Below are 22137 nucleotides of genomic sequence, written 5' to 3' on the forward strand. Positions count from 1 at the left end.
ATATTCTATATTCTATCTACTTCTAAAGGAGAAATTCCAGAATACTTTATCAGATAAAAATAAAGCATCAAAATATCAGAATTGTCTGCTGGGCAAATCAATACAACCAAAACATTCAGCCGGAGTTCTTCAGAAACTTGAATACTGCAACCAATTTGAGAGGTCAGCTGAACAACATTTGGCATTGCATGAAAGACCAACATGCATGCAAAACAGATATCTCAGCAGCTTGAGAAATGTTCAAATGTATCATTTCTGCTCATGGGTTTAGCTTATATTAGAAGAGATCTTTATTTATTTTGCTTTCAGTTGTGAAGCAAACGAGTGTACGTGTTTATAATAGACTACACAGAATGTTGTACTGGTTACTAAGATTCTTTTCTTTCCCAAATTTATACATGCCTTTCTGCTTCAACTCAATTGTTCTCTGTAAACTTCATCCAATGCAGCATTTCACATTTGACCATGGAAGAGTCGTTCCTTCTTTAAGGTGGGTGGGACTCTCTTTGAATTGTTTAATACTCTAGCCCCCTGTCAAAGTTAATCAACTATTTCACTCTCAATCTCACCTTCAGACCTTTCTCTTCTCTTTGGGCTTTATCAGTTTTCATTCTGCAAAACTTTCTGCAATCATACATCATGGAAGCAACACAAAAATAATCCCCCAATGCCTTGTGCCTATAAAGCCTGTCTGCCATTAACCACCATAGAATATGGTGTGAAAATTTTAGCCTGTCTGCCCTTTTTAATGTCAGTTTGCACAGGATTAAAATATGCTTTGCACCATGCTATCTATTTGAAAATATGGGGTCTTTGAAAGGTGACACTTTACCTCTAATTTTCTCCATCTGTGAACATTCATGGGGTTCTCAAGCTCTTCCTCCAAGGCTCTACAGCGGGTCCGTTCCTTTAGTAACTCCTTCTGCATATGATAAACTTCTTGCCTTCAAAAAGTAAGAAATACAAACACCATGACCTCTGCAAAGAACTTAATATGAATATGGCAAAATGTTTATTAACTCTTTTATTTGGTGTAAGAGAGAAACGTGTAGCCATCTCTCAGTAAAATTCTTCTTTCGCAAGTATTTACTACTAATTTCAATTACTCAAGTAAACATTTCCAGCACTGGCTGTAGAAGAGTTTCATGATGTAATGCTATTTTCAGGCATCCCATTTGAATCTTGCCAAAAGCAATGGCAAACTTTCCCTATTTACACAAGGCAGTCGTTCAGAGGTCTGCTATGCAAGATACCAGCATTAGGCTTGTTACAAAGGGTTTTTTTTACCTAAGAGATCAAAAACTGGAAGTGTTGTTTCAAGAAGCAAAATATGGTAAAAGGAAATATGGTACCATCAGCATGAATTATTTAGGACTTGAGATGAGGTAATGAGTAGCTAGTGATAACAAAACTATAGTTGAAACTGTCCAGATGTCATACATATCCCATCATGCCCACTACCACAAGGAGATAAATGTAATGTCCCCAAAGCAACCTAAGTGACCTTGTTGTTGTGTATTTCCCAGACATACCATCTGTGATTTATGGAACTTCATGGTAGGGCCTGTCCATATATGAGGCAAGTTGAGGCAACCATCTCAGGTTCCTAATGTAGAACTTCACTTATCCCTTCTACCCTAGTTGGGGGGGGACCATTTTGTGGTTTGCCTCAGGTGCCAAAATGTTTGGGGCTGGCCCTACAACATGGTACTGAGAATTCATCGAAAGATATAAACTGAAGGCTGTTTCAAGACAGGCAGACTCCAGAAGTTTATTGTAGCTGAGGAAACATGCAATAAATTGTTCCTTTGGGCAGCTTGAGGAAGTCCCACTTACATTTCTATTCATAGTGTTCCAGCTAAATATCGGAACTGAAAAAACTCCCACCTATCCTCATTATCTCTTCACCAGACTAAAGAGTAAAAATATACCTATAAAATATATTAAGGCATGCCTAAAAATGTAATCTGTACACATGAGAAATGTGTATTTTCAGTCATGTGTTTTCTACAAATGCAGATGTCAGTGCACTGGGCTCTCTATGACTTCTTACATGGCTGCAACAAGAAATACAGCATTTAATTATTGCCAGCTCCATTAGACCTCTCCATCAACTATCACCTGGTAACAGCCATTCCAGCAGGCGGTAGTGGATCTGGTCTTTCAGCAGAGCTGAAGGAATGAGCTCTGCTTTGTGTCTCTGAGGCAGCCTACTATCAAGAATGGTAGCCAGGGCAGTGTGGGTGGGGCTGCATTGTTCTCCTGTCTTCCCAACACTGGACATCACTGCCACCAAGATGCAGGGGGACAAGGCAACAGAAGCTCAGCACAGTGCAGGCATATTGGATTGGACACACCATGCCATGCTAAACACCTGCTGCCCTGCCCCTCGACTTCTTGGTAAATGACAGCAACATACAGCATTGGGAAGACAGGAGAGCAACACAGCCCCTCCTGCACAGCTCCACCAGCTGCTACTGCCGGAAGACTGCCTTAGAGATGGGGAACAGCTCATTCCCTCAGCTCTGCTGAAAGATCAGCTCCATCGGGTGCCTCCTGCCCCTGAACTTTTCCCATTCCAGCTAGTCCTGAGGAGGACAACCTCCCAAGTGTGCTTTTCCCCTCTTCCCCTATCCCCTTTTCTTTACAGTGTCCTTTACACTGTATGCCTGTAGACATACAGTAGATGGTCTTGTTTCATCGATCAGACATAAGCCATCATTGGAATCTTTTCAGCTGAGGAGCAAGGTATAAATGCTCTGATTAAATAAAAACATAGTAGAAGTCTCTTTAGCTTGATAGCAATTTATACACCATGATGTAAGTGATTTTCAAAGTTCTTATTGTTATAATTTTAGTTATATACCTTCTATTTCATTTCTATTTCCAAGTATAAAAATATTAATTACTGGTGCCATAAACAAGATGCATTAACAATTTTACATTTTAAATTTGTAATGTATGGAACAATTCTTAGATGGATGGGCCAAACCCAAAGAAGTAACTGTACTACCAATTAAAGCAGCTTAGCACTGAAAATGATGAAATGACTATTTTCTGGCAATTCTAGCAATGATTGGGGAGTTCATTAAAACAGAGAGTTGCTGATGCCATTAACAGAAGTTAACCTTGCCACAGTAGCATATACTTGCATTTCCACATGGTAATCAAGCACCCAGCCCAATGCATTTCAGCCCCAAATCCAAAGTGTGTCATTGACCATAGACAACAAATAAATGCCACATCTTTCTAGAATGCTTAAATCTAAATAAAATCTTAGAAGGAACCTTCAAATCATCTCTCTCAAGTTCTGCACTGAGACAAAATCATCTGTTAGGAAATCTGCCCACCTCTCCCCATATATTAAAACTACTAGCCAATTGGGCCTAGAGGGGGAAAATTATCACACACCCCACAAAAAGGTATCAGTCTACTAAGCCGCTCAACAGAAATTGTTAGTTCTCTAGTATCTAAAGTTCGCAATAAAAACATCCCATGACCACTGCCTCTCTCTACAGTAGTTTCCAAAGGAGAAAAAAAATCTGTTCATTATAGCCACCACTGGCACATTACCTGCAAAATCTTTTAAAACTATCTTAGGCTGCATTTTATATACACTTACTACACAGCAACATCCACTGATTTCAATAAGATTTACTTTTCAGGAAAAATGCTTAGAAGCACCCTGTTATTTAATTGCCTAAAAGTCATTTAGCATTTGAGAATTACCTACAGTAAAAAGTTCCATGAAATTTGCACACTCTTTCACCCAAAGAAATAAGTCCAATTAATTTAAAAAAAGCACCTTACCTATTTTATTGTGCTTATTCTTTGGGACTAGCAGAGTAACTCTCTAGAGCAAACCTTATTAATGTCTGTGAAGTTTTGCCAACAGCATAAATCTTACTTAACAGAAGACAGAACTAAATCCTCCTTTGCCAAACCAGTAACTCACTGAAAGCAGTCCTTTTCTTTAGTCTATTTTCTTACAAGCCCACAGTGACTATATAACAATGTTTTCCCAAAAGAACAAAATATGTCTCAAGTATAGCAAGGTCTTTTTTTCTTTTTCTTTTTAACGTATTAGCACAAAAAAGGAGGAGATAAATCTAGCAAGCCCATAAAACTTTGCTCGGAGGTAAACACAATCTCGAATGAAAATTTAAGCAAATCTTTCTACTAGGATCAAGCTACCTGATAAATCTAAAGGACAAAAAACTGAGAACATATTAGGGCTTGTTATAAATATGTCAAATGTTCTGTTTCCACTATGAATTACCTAATAAAAAACAGCTCTGCTAATGTGGGTCCTGGGCCCCACTAAGTTATTCACTGAACTCTGAACACTTTCCCCATTGCTGCCTGTCAAGTTTTACATTGTAGCAAATGTAGAAGTAAGTAAAGTTTAGAAGTGGGATAGTTTGGTACCAGCAACTTCCCTTTAAAATGATGTTTCTTTTTCCTGGCTATTGATTGGCTTATTTGCTTGAATTTAAATCCAGTATTGTACGAGGTCATGTGAAGCAAATCATTCTTTGAAATAACTGATATGTCAACACAAATCTTTGTCATGCATGAAAACAAACATTCCCCAGTGTCTCAAAAGCGGTGTCATGGCCGCAGCAACAAGCAAAATTGATTCATTCTGTCTTTCTACCTGAGTTCTTCCACATTAGCTACACTCTTGCCAAGTATTGCCTTCTCCCGACGAAGTTTCTTGATCTCCAGCTTGAGTAGTCGGATGTCTTCCATTCTTTGCCGGTACTGCATTTCTCCCTTGTTCAGAATTGATTGCTGGATTTTGATCTTCTCATATAGAAGAGCCAATTCATCGTTGCGACGAACCAGCTGGCTCCCCAGAATGTCTCTTTCACTGATAACCTAGAAAAAGAGGCAGGTCAAGACAAGATTCTACAGATGGGCTGAAAGTATGAAAATTGTCAGTCATAAAGCATAAGGGGGAGCGCTGCCTTCGTCAGCAAAAAAAAAAAAAAAAACATAGCGCCAAAATGTTGCACATTGTCAGTAAATAAAAATATTACTGAAGAGGGTCTGAAGCAGTCCTGACAGTAGGCCAGATCTTCAACTAGAACAAATTGGCATCCTTCTGTTTTATAACACTATGGTATGTTAAATGGGTTGGTGCCAATTTGCTTTAACTGAGTCACATTGGAGTAAGTGCCACTGAAGCAGTGCTTGTATTACTTACCTGGTCTAATTCCTTTTTTTGCCTGATCCTCTCTGCATCAGCTTCAGAAATAATTTTCAAGAGTTTTCTTTCTTCTTCCTCTTGTTTTTCAATAAAGTGTTTAGTCTCCAGAGCTTGTTGTCTCATTTTAAGCAGTTCACTCTGACAGAAACAAAAGAAACAGGAAATAAATTGTGTTTAGTAACAGCTTCCGACTTTATAAACCTGGGAATTTAGGATTATTAAGATTTAGACAATCTTGTACTCTTGCTTAGGTTCTCATGTTTTGTTGGATTCAGTTTGCTGGTTCTCAACAGCAAATGAGAAATACCACACAAATGTAAACTAAACTCTTATAAAAGAAAGGTTGTAACAATATGTCCAACATCTTTGTATTGTACATCATACCCAAGAGAAATGTCAGTGTGGTTTAGGCTCAATTTGTAATTTGCAGGCATTTCTTAAACTTACAGAGGGGAAAAAATGAACAGTAGTAGATAGTGGAGAATTCAGTTGCTTACAGTAATAACCCACCACTGTCTTTATAATTTATCAAACTTGTCTGGAATTGGTGCAAGTGAAATTACACATTTTCTGACACAGAAAATTCTGACACAATCACATAGACGGTTGATTGATCATGAAATCACTACAATCAGATAACTTAACAGCATTACCCCTGCAGTGGACAGAGAATACTTTCAGACAAAGCCCATAACCATGGAAGCAGTCCAGGTCACCTTCATTCAAGCTGCTGACATTTTTATAGTGTGCTTGAAACAGCATAGAGAACTCAGAAACAAAGATTCAAGGATAGTACATAAGATAATATTATGTAATACTATAAGCTACAACACGTTCACAGTCAAGAGTGGAGGTGATAAAGTTTGCACATAATAGGGCTATTATTTATCTGTAATTTATTGCCTTTGCCTTTAGCAAAGTTGTATCATTCCTAGATACATTGCTAGTACAGTAGTTCACTGGGAGCAACTCAAGGTGTGCTATTTTCAAATATGATAATGATACCATGCCAAAGGAACCACCAAATATTCTGTGGTGCTTCAATTGTTAAAGGGACAATCACTTTGTTAAAGTGATAGAAAGGAAAAGGCTATTCCTATTGATTTCTTAGTTGGGAAATACCTTTAAAAGCAATAAACATTTGCGATATATTTTCAGGACAGGATGTTTTTCAGAGACAGAGACATTTGATCCTGCTCTGTCAGAACAGATTCTGAAAAGGGCCCGTTCCAATAAATGGGGATGTGTGTTTGGTCTCTTGAGAAAAAGCAATGCAACAACAACAAAACTGGTTGCGAAAGCAATAATTTAAGAGAACTGGTAGAACTGTTCTGTTATACTAATAAAATACCTTGCTCCCATGTTGTTTTCTTTAATAAAACTTTTATTCTCCCATATGCACAATATTTGCACCACACTTACTCCACTTTGGACACTAATAAAACTCTATCAGCAGAGCAAAAATGGATGCTGCCTAGTATTAAATGCAAGCAACAGTGTGTAAAAAGTAAGTGTTTGGAAGAGTAAAACTGTTCATGTGGTTCAGCATTGCTGAAACATTTTTTAATATCAAAACGCTATCCTTTTTGTCACAGAATATACAAGCTGTAAACAAGATACAGCTTTAGATGTTGGCTATTGATATAAGCAAATATTCTGCTTCAGATGCATTAAGTGCATGAAAATCTAAGCTATCTTGCAAAGCAAAATCCAAACAACTACCAGACAATCCAGGAGCCCCATGTTAAGCAGAAGCCCTAGAGGTGTCAGAAATCTCACAAAGGTGTGATCTAAATACCTTCAGGTATAGGATCTGCACATTCCCATGTGACAGGAAACACACAATGCACGGGTAAGCTTTCCCGCTGATCCACTGGATCCTGGCCAAAGCACCAAAGACAAATGTAGAAGTTGCATACTAGGACACCCACTGAATTGAATGCATAATATTTGGGTTGGGGTTGGGAAAGATGTAAAAGAGGGAGGAGGAAACTCTTAGCATTCTAGGTATTTAGCACAAATTCTGTAGGCATCAGAGCAGAATGTCCTCAAGCCAGTTACTAAAGTGAGGATAGGCCACAGACACTTTTGCTGCTGAATAATTGAACAGGTAAAAGAGCACAGCAATCAAGCTGCTGTCAAACTGTTGGTGGATGGTTCCACAGTGACAAGGCAGCATTTAGAGGCTAGTTAAAGGAGACAGTTTTGCACAAGAAGTAAAGTTCTGAATGCTTTCTCCATAGCTGATATAACAACTCGCAGACAGACCGAGAACCCAAATTCATCACCCCTTTACAGAGTTCTATTGACATTCTGTCATAACAGTAATGTGCTGACAATAGCTGAAAACCTACAGAGTCAGTGGAGCATAGCATAAAATTGACAAAAAGAAAGCAAAGCAAAAAGTAGCAAGGAAGGGATCTCCCCCTTTAGTGAAAATAAAAATGACCTGCTATGGATGCTGTTTCTCTTGATCTTAAGAAGACAAAAAAAGAGAGACTGAAGTTGAGAAAGTTACATTTCATGCAGCCAGATTCAGCTACATTCACTATAACTAAAAGAAACACTGACAGTATTCTCCTACTTTCTTTTTGATTTAGCACAGATTTATGACTTTCTGCTGCTCCTCAAAAGTAAATTTCCACCTGACCAGAAATCCACTCATAGGGAATCTAGTTATTTGGTAATGAAAAACTAAAATCTCTCCCCGTGTGTATCTTTTCTTCTTTCTTAATATACTACAGGGAAGGCGGAATTACTAACTTTGCACAGCATTTCAAATGTTAATTGTTAAGTATCCATCAATACTAGAAATAAGACTATGCAAAGAATAGTATTTCCACATCAGCTTCCAATAGTGAACAACTCCAGAATCCTGGATATCTTAGAAGTGGAAATCTTCCGAAATGCCCTCGACTAGAGATTGGCAAGTGAAATTGTTTCAATATATAGAACTAGCGAGTTTAACACAAAGAATTAGGCACCATAATATGGTCAATTTAAAAAATGAGTGGAACAAATTCTTAAATTATATTGAGATTAATCTGGGAATTAAATATATATCAGCAGACAGTAGTTAACACTTACGACGTTCAGAGTGTAGAATCATTGATAAAACAACTGCAGAAATTGTATAAGTTTATGTAACCCAAAACTGAGTTGGACGGAGGTTTTGTCTTTTTTTTGCTTTTTTATTTTTGTTTTGTTTTGTTTTTCCTGTATTCCGTTTTTTATCTGTTCTTGGCTCGGTATTTGTATTTGTATGTATGTATGTTTTATTTTAATGTCTTTTTAAAGCATGTTTAATAAAGATATGTACAAAACAAACAAAAAAAAAAAAAGAATCCTGGATATCTCTGCTCTATGTTAGGTTTTGCCTCTCTATTCCTTTTGGCCTGCTCTCCATATTCAACCAGTTCAGCTATCTCTCTTCAAATCCTTGATCTTCTTTTCCCCTAAAGTTACAAAAGATCAGTCTGTGGTTATTCAGTCCCACCATTCACCATACCCACCATTCACCATACAATTCACCATACCCATCCTTACACCTGGGGAGGGGTTTAGATTTGGTGGTGGTATCTCACTTCCCAGCTCTTTGGACTCAGCCAGACTCCCACAGGCTGCCAATTGTGCAAGTAGGTATGAAGCTCACCAGTGGGAGCCAGCAGAAAGCCCTGGGGTGGGGCATTCAAAAGGATGAAGGGGGGGGCTGTGCCAGCTCAGGATTGACTGAATCCCAAGTCAGTCTTACAGCCACAGCACAATGGCATAGGGCCCAATCGCTGCACCAGCTTGGGCTGGCACAGCCATCACATATGGATGGGGCCTGAGCATCCTCCACCATCACCTGCCTCCACAGGCACCATGAGGAACAGGGCTGCAGATGCAGCAGTGGCCCTGCCACTCCACAAAGCCCCACTGGCCAGAGGCAGGAGGTGGGAGTTTGGACTGGGCCCTTAGCCTAATTATCTAATGATTAAGCAACAAACTCCTCAAGTTAATTTGCAAATATTTAACCCTAGAGGTTTGTGCCAAATATCAGTGTAGTCTAGTAGTATTAAACTGGGGTTTAATGGGTATACCCACACTTACAATAATAATGTTATGACAGAGCAATCCAGACACCAATAGTTCAGTGGATTCCAAGCACAAGTGGCTAATGAAACATGAATGAAGGCAGTTGGCTAAAATGGCATTGGTACAACCTGTCAAGAAGGGAACTAAGACTACAATCCTATATATAATTACTTAGTAGTAAGATTCATTGGCTTAGTATCAGACAGCTATGTATGTTAAGCTGAAAAGGAACCATTTCCAGCAAAAGTATTAGATCTCTATAATATTCTTTACTATGTTTTTTCCTGGCAAGATCGTAAACTTTTTATAGTTGCATGGCCAGCAAAAATTCAAGAACTGACAATTTTCCATCTATGCATCTCCATGCCAGGAATCACACAAATGTTAAAGGGATACAAGCCCTGCCAGAAAAATGAGGGCAACCATGGAATATTGACTCTACCCTGCCACTTAAAGACTAGGGAACTTAATTTAAAATACTCCTATCCTACAAATCTGTTAAACAGAAGTCAATTCAACAAATGTAGACCAAAAAGTATGATGAATAACCAGCATGGGCCAGCAGAGAACTCAGTTTGAATTGCAGAGTCTTTTTGAGGAACCCCAAGTGTTAGTAGAATCAGTTATTTCCCAATCATCCCAGGGCACCCTGGCAGGAAAATCCTCCAGAGCTCTATGGAATCCAATGGCTTCCAGAGGAGAGACCATTTTAATAGGTGCCCCATCCTTGCAGGAGGGAAAAGGCTCATGCAAGCCTAAACCTAAGTAGGAAGTGAGTTTTCCATGACAAGTTGATAGACATTAAATCCCACCAACCCCTTTCAGATCACGATCCAGCTCCTTGATCAAGTGTGTTCTATGTTGAGTTTGGTGACGTTTTGGGACAGCCCCACTGCAGCTATTGCAGCCATTAAGTCCTGAGGCACCTGGATCTGGCAGCTTTAACATGGATGCTGAAATCCCCAGGAATCCACAAGACCAAATCGGATACCACTTTTATCAGCTAGGCTGATGGATGGAGCACAGCAGAATGAGCAGTACACCAACATATGCCAAGTGGCAGGGCCTCTTCTGGGCAATGGAATGGGAGACTTCCAGCTCTCCCTGCTTTCACTGGCAATGACTGCAGAATGCACTCCTACCATTACTAAAACCATAAATGTTCCACAACAGCACTAGTGCAGCAGCTCCTGCCCTTGGTCCACTCTGAAGAGCCACACAAGACGAAATATATTTTAATACTGCTCTTCAACAGCTATTGACAGAAAAAAGATGTCTTTTATATAGACAATAAAAAAGTCTATTCAAGAAGGTAAACAGGTACATTTCTACCAATTCAACAACTTAAAACCAATTCCTTTACCTCTGATCAATACTGGGACACTTTTCCTAATGGAAGTTCCTTACCTTTAAGGCCTCTTTCTCTTTTTCTATCCGCTGGTGGTCCAGGTGCATTTTCACAAGAGCTGCCTCTTTAGCAGAGATCTCTTCTTTCAGCTGGTCTACCTGGTGTGTCATAATCTTCAGCTTCTTTCTCATTTCATTGATTTCATCCTAACATGACAGAACTGAGGGCTTACTATATGCAGGTACCAATGGCTCTAAAGCAGTGATAGATATAAAATCCACATTTTTCTTTCAGCATAGCCATACTCCACCCCAGAGCCAGTCCAGGAGGATACCATGAACAATGCCATCAAAAGCCAGAAAAATATCAAGAAGCAGGAGCAAGGTCTCAGGCTCCTGTCTGATATAAAGGTATAATACAATGACAAAATAAGAACTCTGGTTCTCACTTAGGTAAATGCAACAGAAGAAATATCACACACACAAACACACACATCCTTTGAAACTAGAGCTTATCATGTGATATACACATCATCACTCATGTAAACAGAACAGGAGAAAGCTGAGTATAATCCTAGATATGTTAGAAATCCTCATGAAGAAAGCCAGCTATTTTAAAAGTTGGTATGCACATATGTTTCCAAATCTACTACTATGGTAATGAAAATGGAAAAGCTCCCATGAATTTTGCAAAGCTTGAGGTTACATTCATTTAAATTAACAAGCAACAATTCCCAAAACCAGAATGATCCAGAAATGTGAAACCATCCTAGCAAGTACTGAAATTCAGCCAACAACTCCTTTATCAAATGGCTTTACTGTGTCTGAGCTTATGATACCCTGGAGATCAGAAGCAGTGTGAACAGGGTTGGGCAATGGGGGAATTTTCCTTATTAAATAATCTGAAAATGCCTACCAAGAGGTTTGCTTTCTCAAACAAGCTTGCACCAATTAAGCTTATATCCCAAGAGAGATGACAATTCTGCATAGTTTTTCAGATAAGACCATCTTTGTTTTCATGGCTGGCTTGTTACTGAACTATGAATGATGGTCTTATTGCTATAGCATAGCTTGACTATACTATAAAAGTTATGTTCAGCTACAGATGTTTTCTCCTACTCCTCAATTTTGCAATTCATGCTAACTGAATCCTCTTGCTTCCCACACTCTTTTGAAATAAATTAACACCTTATAGATGCCATAATTACCCACTTCCATTTGGGCAAGGGCTATATTCCTAGCCAGGTACAAGCCTGTGCAAGAAATTCCCTAGTCAAATTTAAATTATGTTCTCCTTACTAGGCCACCTTTGTAGCTACTTCTTTAATAATTTGATGGGCTAACTTTCCCTCAGAAAAAAATCTGTATCTTTTTCCTTCATGCTGCAATGACAGCTTTCCCTACTATAGAAAATAATTTGTTGCTTAATATTGGTTTATACATGTCTATTGATTCTTCACACAAAGCTGAAGACAAAAGGAAATTGATGGTTGAGCTATCAATCTGATACAGTCTTGTTTGACTCTCCTTTAGTCCCCTGGAGCTTTGGATGCCCCTTGGCAGACACTTTCAAGGCATCTACTTTAAAACAATACTATATTCAGATAATCATATCATTCAAGAGCATTTATTTGTAATGTTCTTGAGCTAGGCCATCTGAAAAATGGTTCCCTTCTCCATTGGGTACAAATTTCTAGATCATCTTTGGAGGACATCTGATATGGAAAGCTCTCCCATAATCCAGAATCCAGAGACTTGTCACTTTCCTAATTTGACTCCTGACATCTCTTCATCTTTCAAAGACATACATCTGAAGATAGTATCGTAGATGGTCCCCCTGCAGCCACCTAGACTCTATGTTCTAGAGCTTTCCAAACTTTTCATGTTGGTGACACACTTTTTAGACATGCATCCTTTCGCAGCGCAGTAATTGAGTTTTAGTAGCAAACTAGAGGTTGAACTAACCCCTTTCTAGCCCCGGGAGGAGCGTGGGGAGCATTCACGTGACACACCTACACAGTGCAGCTGACATGTTAATGTGTTGCAACACACAGTTTGGAAAGCTCTGTTCTAGAGTCATGATTGTTTGCATAAACAGTCAGGTCAATGTGGCTGAGGTTTGTAATATAACTTTTCCCACAGGAGGGACAAAGATATGAAAACAATCATGCCAACATTGTTATATCTTCTAGATATTAACTGAGAATGGGTGGCTCAAGTGGAGGCTGGGCTATAGGACCACAGCCCTCCTACTGAAAATATCAAGCCATTAAAAATAATAATAATCCTCAAAAACTCAAAGCCACACACTTTTTCCATCCCCCACACATTTTATACTGTCTTTAATTTACAGAGTCATTTCTGTCAATCTGAAAATTGCAGCCCTCCCATGTCAAAATGTTACCAGCCACCACTGTATGGCTCAACTAAAATGGGAAACAAACTTAGTAAGAGAACTGCTTTTTAGTACCTGGGCTTCGATCAAATTTTTACTGTAGAGGTTTCTGTCTGATCTTACAGCTTCATAGAGGTTCTGTTGCTGTTTTAATTTTGTTTCAGACTCTGCTATCTGCTTTTTATAGTCAAAGATCTGCATTTCCCGCACTTTGATATCTTCCATGTGATGGAGGACCTGTCAGAGAAAGCATAAAATAAATATCATTAAACCATCCTTCTATGACGACTAGCAGTGCTCTATATACAGACTTAACTGCAAATACAAAGATTTCTGTTCAACCAGACAGATTTGGGCTAAGGTCTGGATTATATTTACAGACTTTATTGTGTTGTAAAAGAATGCAGCTGCAATCTGAAGGAGGAGACTAGCATGGGAAAGCAGGATCATAACCTTTCCCCACACACCATTTTCCCACTGAAAATTGTCTCTACTCAGCTTTTCCCCAACAGGATGTCCCGAGATCTTTCCCCCAACAGGAATAAAAGCAGCTGGGAAGAGGTCAAGTCCACTCTGCAATTATTAAAAAGATTTTTGCAGTGTAATCTTATACAAATCTACTTGTAAATAAGTTGCATTACATTCAGAGGGATATGCTCCTAGGTAAATGGGTAGAGGATTGCAACCTCTGTGTAAAGGTAAGGTAAAGGTAAAGGAGCCCTGGATGGTTAAGTCCAGTCAAAGGCGACTATGGGGTTGCTGTGCTCAACTCGCTTTCAGGCCGAGGGAGCCCGCATTTGTCCACAGACAGCTTTCCGGGTCATGTGGCCAGCTTGACAAAACCGCTTCTGGCGCAACGGAACACCATGACGGAAACCAGAGCGCACAGAAACGCTGTTTACCTTCCTGCTGCAGCAGTACCTATTTATATACTTGCACTGGCGTGCTTTCAAACTGCCAGGTTGGCAGGAGCTGGGACAGAACAACAGGAGCTCACCCCATCATGTGGATTTGAACCACTGACCTTCCGATGGGCAAGCCCAAGAGGCTCAGTGGTTCAGACCACAGCACCAACCGCATCCTGCAACCTCTGTGTATATGTATATACACATGTGCATATAGTTTATATGAAATGAAACCGCATGTTATGAAGAATGCAACATTGCTGTCTTTCTCTCATTTGTAGTGACCAGGTTGTTTGAACTGTCTAATGACAGATTTCAAATTTGTTGCTGAAAACTAGCCTAGGAATCAATACATCACCTTAGTAATGAATCTTGCCCTCTGCCAAAGTGTGAAATGGTTGTCTTAAGGAGCTGCAATTAGTTTCAAATAGAGGGGAGCAAAGTATAGTTTTTTTAAAAAAAGGTGTCTACATGGATCATTTTAGCCAATGAATACTCTTTATACAGTCAGTGGAATTTAATAATCTTGGACAGCTCTGTGTTATAACTTCAGGTGCGCATGAGAATCCTCAGTATCTGAGCTACTATGGGCTCTTGTCATTCTCATTTATCATAACTGTCAATCCAGATATCCCATTGTACTCCATACCTCTTTGCAAGGATAAAAGCAGCCAAAATTATTTGCCTAATCATATCACAATTCACCTTTCTTAAGGAAAACAAGCATTTGGAGGAGAAAACATGGAGACAATGAGTGGAAGCAGATCATCTGGAATGCACTGGACAGTTTGCCATGAAGAAACTGAAGGTGTCACAAACACTTAAATCTTAATACCTCTCCAGCATATATATTTTTATACTATACTATATTGATAGGGAAGAAGGAAAATTGCCTTCTTAAAGAGCAGGGCACATATGAGCTCTCAAATTACCGTATTTTTTGCCCCATAGGATGCACTTTTCCCCCTCCAAAAATGAAGGGGAAATGTGTGTGCGTCCTATGGGGCAAATGCAGGCTTTCGCTGAAGCCTGGAGAGCGAGAGGCATCAGTGCGCACCAACCCCTCTCGCTCTCCAGGCTTCAGGAAGCTATCCGCAAGCCTTGCAAGCCCGGCGGGAGTTCCCGCGGGCTCACAAGGCTTGTGGGCAGCAGCCTACAGCCCGAAGCACGGGGAGCCCTCCCGAGGGCACCCTGTGCTTGGGGCGGGTGTCCACAAGCCTTGCGGCCTGGCGGGAGATCCCGCCGGGCGCGCGAGGCTTCGGGCGGCAGCCTGCAGCCCAAAGCACGGGGCGCCCTCCGGAGGGCGCCCCGTGCTTCGGGCAGGTGTGCGCAAGGCTTGGGGTGGCAGCCGCGGCTGGGGGGGAAATAATTTTTTTTTCATTTCCCCCCCCCCAAAAAAAACGAGGTGCGTCCTATGGGCCGGTGTGCCCTATTGGACGAAAAATATGGTAAGCAAGAGAGCAGAGAATCTCCAAATAGTGAAGTTCGTAAGATATGAAACCGGCAGGAAAAACATTTTACTACTACAACTTCCTCTTGGAAAATATGCATTCATGTTCGTCTCTGCCATGCAAGATACTGGAAGAAACCTATCCCAAGCACCAAGGTTTTTTGTGCTTTCTTGTACAAAATCCCTCCTCCCATATAATTATTTACATATATGCTATGTAGTTTCCACTTCATTTATCCAACTGACTGGGGAGAGCTGTATAAACTTTGCAGTAATGAGAGACATGGGACTATTTTAAAAATGTATTTTCACTAATAAAACTCATAAGGAGAAGCCAGAGAAATCTGATAAATTTTAAATTTCAGATATCTGAGGTTCTGGAAATGGTTTCTTCATTACCTTGACATTAGATGGTAATGAAACAGATTGCTGGAATTTGTCCACCCTGCCTAGCTTCCTTGCACTGAGGCCTACTGTTTAAATTCATAAATTTATGTTCATGAACCTTCAAAGGAAGAGATAGCATTAAAGTTTAGAACAGCTACTCAGTAGTAGACCTTGGAACCAGCACATTTGTCTATGCTGAAAGAATTCAAGCTTTGCTAGTGTATAGTAGGGTTATCAGTGCACAAGCTTTGGGGCGAGTGCTTAATTAATTGATTACCAGATACCTCTAACCAACTCAGGAGATAAAGTACATCTAAATATAGAAAGTTTTATTGCAGAAGTGGCAATGGTACTCAAGTGCATTTGTTGCTGACTGTAGAGATGCCTAAAAACTGCTTACAGTTTAAAACAAAAGCAGAGACCCAGCTTATAATTTAACTCCTACTCCTACCTTTTGCTTTTTCCTGTTAAAAACAAGTTGCCAATAGCAATAAAAGTGAGCTCAGAATCAATAATGTGTATTTCAAATCTGAAGCCTAGCTTAGTGATTATATAGGCTGAAGCAAAATTAGAAAACAGATCACTGAATTGTAACCATGCATCTTGGGAGTTGATGAACAAAAGTACAATAATAAACTACTTTACTATGTTTTACAAGTTGGCATCCATGGTTCTGAGGCTGACTGTGCTTTCATAAGAATTTATAAAATTGTTGCGTGGGAGTAACACCTCTCCAATAACTCTCAAACTGGAACTGGATGAATTAATGGATATTTTATTATGAATAACTCAAGAGTTGTCAACTGAGATTAGGAAAACGTTTCCCTTACAATGCTGAGTTCTTCTTTTTTTCCTGAGAACTCTGTAATAATCTCCTTTACAGATAGCATGTTGGGAAGAATGCACAAAGTATCACTTGATGAGCTTCAGTAGAGTGATTTTGCATTGAAGGTCAGATTTTCAACTGCCATACATACATGGAGCTGGATTGGAACAGACTGCTTACTTACTGCCACAAATATCTGTCTTCTTAGGACAATGTGCCTTGACTCAAGTAACTTGTTCCATCTGAAATAGTTTTACTAATTCAAATGCATTTTTAAAATTCTAGATTCACTTTTGGCATAGCACCTGTTATTCACACTTGGTCAATTTGCTGGAGGTTGTCATCTGTAAAGGTAATCTGAATCCTCTGCTCTTCGGCATGATTCAATGAACTAATGAACTCTAACATTTCTTCATCAGAAACTCATATGAAACTGTAAATACTAAACTTCCTGGATTTCAATGTACTGATCTTGTACAGGGTGCAATCATCTCAGACTGAAAGCAGTCAGCATCCTTCCACTGTGACTGGGGCCACAGTGCACAATGTATATCAAGCAACCTATCTAGCAAACTCATGTGCCTAAACTGGAATAAGAAGCCTAGAGAGGGTTGTTTCTCTCACAAACAATTTGGCACATCATACATTATTTGCAAATCAGTATATAAGTTTTGGAAACTGATCTACAACATTAAAAAATCTGAAAGAAAACCTCAGTTGTGACTAGATCAGTTGAAAAAATAGACTCAATTATTTGATCCTGGGAAGCTCTCTGGGGTCAACTAGAACAATATAAAAAGGCAATTGCTTCTGAGTTGCTTCAAAGCACAGAAGTATTAGCTCTATAGCCGGCCACTGGTTCTGTCAATATTCCTCGTACTAGGAAGCCAGATTTAGGACAATTTGCATTAGTGCTTTTGTTCGGCCCAGACATCATGTGCCATGGTGCTTCTCCTACCTTTGCCATAGCCCTGATCAAGGCTTTTTGCAGCAGGAACTCACCAGAACTTAGTTCTGGCACCTCTCAGGTGGGCACCACTGCCATTCTAAGAGAATAAGGGAGGTGTTCATGGTGAGTTCTGGCACCTGTTTTCCAGAAAAATACCACTGGCCCTGATCTATTTGTATTTTGCTTTTCACCCTCCATTTTCACCAACTACTGTGCAATCCTAAGCATGCATACTCAGAAATAAATCCCAGAATTCATTAAGTTTTACTTTCCTGTAACTATGCTTCGGAGTGCAGCCATTGTTAAATGAACTTATCACAAATTCTGCGTTGGATCTACATTATTTGCTTCACTTACTACTAAGCAATCTTGTCTTTCAGACTACATTTGAAAGGTTACTTTGCAGAGCATTACTTGTACTCTGGGGACCAGGATATCTAAAGGATTGCCTTACCCACTATATACCAGCCTGGCAACTGCATTCCTCAGTTGAGAGTACCATACACCCCAGAAGTGTGCTCAGGCTATAGCAGAAACTGGGCTTTTAGTGTTGTCACACCAGCTCTGTGGAATCACATAAGATATGCACCTAGAGTGATACTGTTTAGGCACCTACTAAAGACATTTTTGTTTAGGAAAGTTTTCCCTGAAGCATAATTAGTCATTTATGAAGATCAATTTTATATTTGATTAAATGGTTTCATTGTTTTTAGAGTCTGTATGGATAGTTTTATTGTTTTAGAATTCTGTTTTTACTAATACACTGCTTTGATGGCTTTATGCCATGAAGTGCTCTATAAAAACATTTAATAATAATAAGTGAAAAACAGTAATAAAGGAAAAGATATATATTAATTGTCCTACATAGAAAATTAGCCCTGTAATGTGTGCCCACATGAATAGCTTTATCTTCCATCAATCTTCTTTTAATTAAACTATTTATTTATTTCATATATCAAGTTCTTGCAAATGCATTATGTATTATGTGGCACCTAGAGTAGCGCCTATTCTGCTGAGTTAAAGCAGTCTATTTGTACATGTGGCATAAGGTGATCTCATAGGTATACTTCTTCCAAATTGTTAGGAGCCTTATATACAAATAGTAACACCTTTAACCCAACCCAGCCCAGTAGCAAACCTGCAACCAGTGCAGATCATTCAAATTTGTGTCATCACTACAGGTTGTTGGAGCCCATTCCATTGTTTCAATTATGTACTGTGTGGAGAAATACTTTGTCCTGAATCTTTCAACATTCAGCTTCTTTGGATGCCTACAAATCCTAGTGCTATGTTATGCTACTTCCTTGACCTAACAATGGTCACAAGTTTGGGGCTTTATATACTGAATTATCAGTATATAATATCAACAACCTTGGATATGCAGATGACACAACCTTGATGGCAGAAAGTGAGGAGGAATTAAAGAATCTTTTAATGAGGGTGAAAGAGGAGAGCGCAAAATATGGTCTGAAGCTCAACATCAAAAAAACGAAGATAATGGCCACTGGGCCCATCACCTCCTGGCAAATAGAAGGGGAAGAAATGGAGGCAGTGAGAGATTTTACTTTCTTGGGTTCCATGATCACTGCAGATGGTGACAGCAGTCACGAAATTAAAAAACGCCTGCTTCTTGGGAGAAAAGCAATGGCAAGCCTAGACAGCATCTTAAAAAGCAGAGATATCACCTTGCCAACAAAGGTCCATGTAGTTAAAGCTATGGTTTTTCCAGTAGTGATGTATGGAAGTGAGAGCTGGACCATAAAAAAGGCTTATCGCCGAAGAATTGATGCTTTTGAATTATGGTGCTGGAGGAGACTCTTGAGAGTCCCATGGACTACAAGAAGATCAAACCTATCCATTTTGAAGGAAATCAGCCCTGAATGCTCACTGGAAGGACAGATCGTGAAGCTGAGGCTCCAATACTTTGGCCACCTCATGAGAAGAGAAGACTCCCAGGAAAAGACCCTTATGCGGGGAAAGATTGAGGGCACTAGGAGAAGGGGACGACAGAGGATGAGATGGTTGGACAGTGTTCTCGAAGCTACCAACATGAGTTTGACCAAACTGTGGGAGGCAGTGGAAGACAGGAGTGCATGGCATGCTCTGGTCCATGGGGTCATGAAGAGTCGGACACGACTAAATGACTAAATAACAACAACAACATACTGAACTAAAGATTTTGAGAGTTACTATTATTTTGGAGCTTCCAGATGGATTGTTTATTGGCACAAAACCTGATTGTTACACAATAATTTCTAGCACAAATATCCCATTACCTTTTTAATAGCAACATGTTTGGTAAGAAAGGTGATGGAAAATTGCACTAGAAAGCATGGGATAATAACCACTAGTTGGCAATATCATAAAACTTCAACACAAACATATCAGGATGAATACTCAATAAACAGACAAAGCTGTATAATTTCTGCTCAAGTTGTGTGTGAATATATCAGCACGATTGCTCAATAAGCAGCTGGTTTGGAAAGTCCCCAAGTCTCCTAAACATAGAAATTTGGCAGGGAGATCATGCTTTGTTATGGATAAGCTTCTCAGACAAAGGGGAAAAGGGAAGAAGCACTGAAGGGAATGCAGTAAACATCAAAATCACCAAAATCGTATTCATTATGTTCTTCTTTCACAGTTTTATTTCTGCAACCTATTGGCAATTTTTAGGTATTAGCATTTTTGCTCCTTGGTTTTTATGTGTAGCTAGAGAGTACCATATGAAATGCATTCAATGATAAAACAGATCTTGAGCTAATTCTCACTTAAAGTTGGTGATCTATAAACATCCTGATCTTTTTGCAAAATGTATTTACACCAGCTATGTGCCAAGGCTGTCCAAAGTCAGAATTCACCTGTATTTTTTTTCTTGGTCTATGATGTTTCCATTTTGGACTGGAATTACATATACTCAAACTTGGACAATCACCTTTAGTTATAAGGCCCTTTCTGAGGCGGCAGCAATGACTGATGTGCCTTGTTCATAACAGGCCTCAATAACCTTTTTTAAGAATACCCAAGAGTTCTTAATATTCCTTCCTATGGTTAACATCAACTGTAGTGCAGCACTGAAAGGGCCATGGCTCCTGTTGTTGGCATCCATCTGTCAAACATACATGCATACATACAATGGAAAATGTAAAAATCATGCTACCACATAAAAATTCCTCTTCTTGCTTACTTAACAAATCAAGAGACTGTGGACAGGTGATCACATCAATTTCTCTCACTTTCCACACACACAGGCACATACTGATACACAGTATGTAATGCTATTGATAAGGATTCACTGCCATAAACACAAGACAATTTAAGATACCAAAATAATAACAAATCTTACTTAAATGGGATTGTTATTACAAGGAATTTATACATGCTGTCATACAAGAAGGCACATATCTGTTAATCAGATGAAGATACAGAAAGTAATCATAAAGTGAGCAGGGAATAACAATGAGTAGGAAACAGACTGGAAGCTAGCATGCCTGTCAGTGAGTTTTATGTAGAGCTCTTCAGTCAGTTCTCAAGCAAATAACAGAGCATTTTACAGTCACATAGCAGGGCAAGCAAGCAAGAAAGCTCCACCTAACCAGCTTGAGTGAACAAAACAGGCTATGACATAGCTTCTGCAAAAATTCACAACTTGTGTTTTGTTCAACAGATCAGATTCAAGTTACATACTGAGAAGTAACAGCTTTTTATGCAGGGAGATAAGTCTAGATACCCACATAGCCAATCTAAAAAACCCTTCTTAATTATAATGCCATGTCCTTTATATTACTGAGAAAAGAGTAAGTTATTTTATAGTGGATAAATAATTGATTAATACACAAGCAATTTCACCTTAAGTGCATGAAGCCAGGAGATATCTGTGTATAAATATTAGTGGTCAAGGTATGGGCTGTACTACAAAAGCAACCAGCTAATGAGTGCAGCGTAAAGTTGGAGGAGAGCAGGGGGGGAAGCTTTTTCCCATTTGCCCAAGCTTTCAGATAAAAAATGCAAAAAAATCCTTATATAGTCATTCAGGATTTAACAGCTGTAACAACCTAGCAATGTCTCTCAAATGGGAAGAGAAATGAAGGGCAAGCAATTTTCTAGGGAGCACTTGCCTTTCTTTGTCCCTCTACATGCTATCTGAGGCCTGATAAGACATGCTCTGCACAGCTCCTTGTAATCTCTGCAGGCTCTTCACCCCTTTTCTCCCATTTCCGCATGCCTGCTAATTCACAAAATCCCATGCATCCTGCTTATATGTTCCAACAAAAACAAAATTATTCTGTCCCCAACCGTCAAATTTTTCACATCATGCAAAACATGTTAGTTACGTAAAAAGATGTCAATTTTCTTAATCTGCATAATTTACTCCCATCACAGAATTATAGTTTTTCTGGCAGCATAATTAAGTATGTTTATTTTAGATCCTAGATCTCTTGATTAGCCAAGCAACAGGAGGGTTTTTAGGACACTAACTGTAGATACCAGAATGTATGCTTAAGTGGACTTTTTAAGATGTAAAGAACATGCAGAGGAATAACTCACTGGAACTTTATTCTTGTACCCTAAAAACCACTGAGAGGACCTTG

The 22137-nt window shown here is 39.3% G+C and overlaps 1 protein-coding gene across 1 annotated transcript in view; it reads right to left on the reverse strand.

The window, feature by feature from the left end:
• Window positions 1-22137, reverse strand: part of CFAP58 (cilia and flagella associated protein 58) — a 79810-nt gene that overhangs the window by 39008 nt on the left and 18665 nt on the right. Inside the window, exons 9-13 of the mRNA XM_081863598.1 lie at window positions 13107-13268; window positions 10697-10843; window positions 5210-5350; window positions 4658-4881; window positions 833-944 (exon numbers count right to left, since the gene is read on the reverse strand). Coding sequence (XP_081719724.1) covers window positions 833-944; window positions 4658-4881; window positions 5210-5350; window positions 10697-10843; window positions 13107-13268 — 786 coding nt within the window. The remainder of the gene's footprint in view (window positions 1-832; window positions 945-4657; window positions 4882-5209; window positions 5351-10696; window positions 10844-13106; window positions 13269-22137) is intronic.

This window comes from Podarcis erhardii (assembly GCF_964252035.2).
Source record: "Podarcis erhardii genome assembly, chromosome: 5".
NCBI lineage: Eukaryota > Metazoa > Chordata > Lepidosauria > Squamata > Lacertidae > Podarcis > Podarcis erhardii.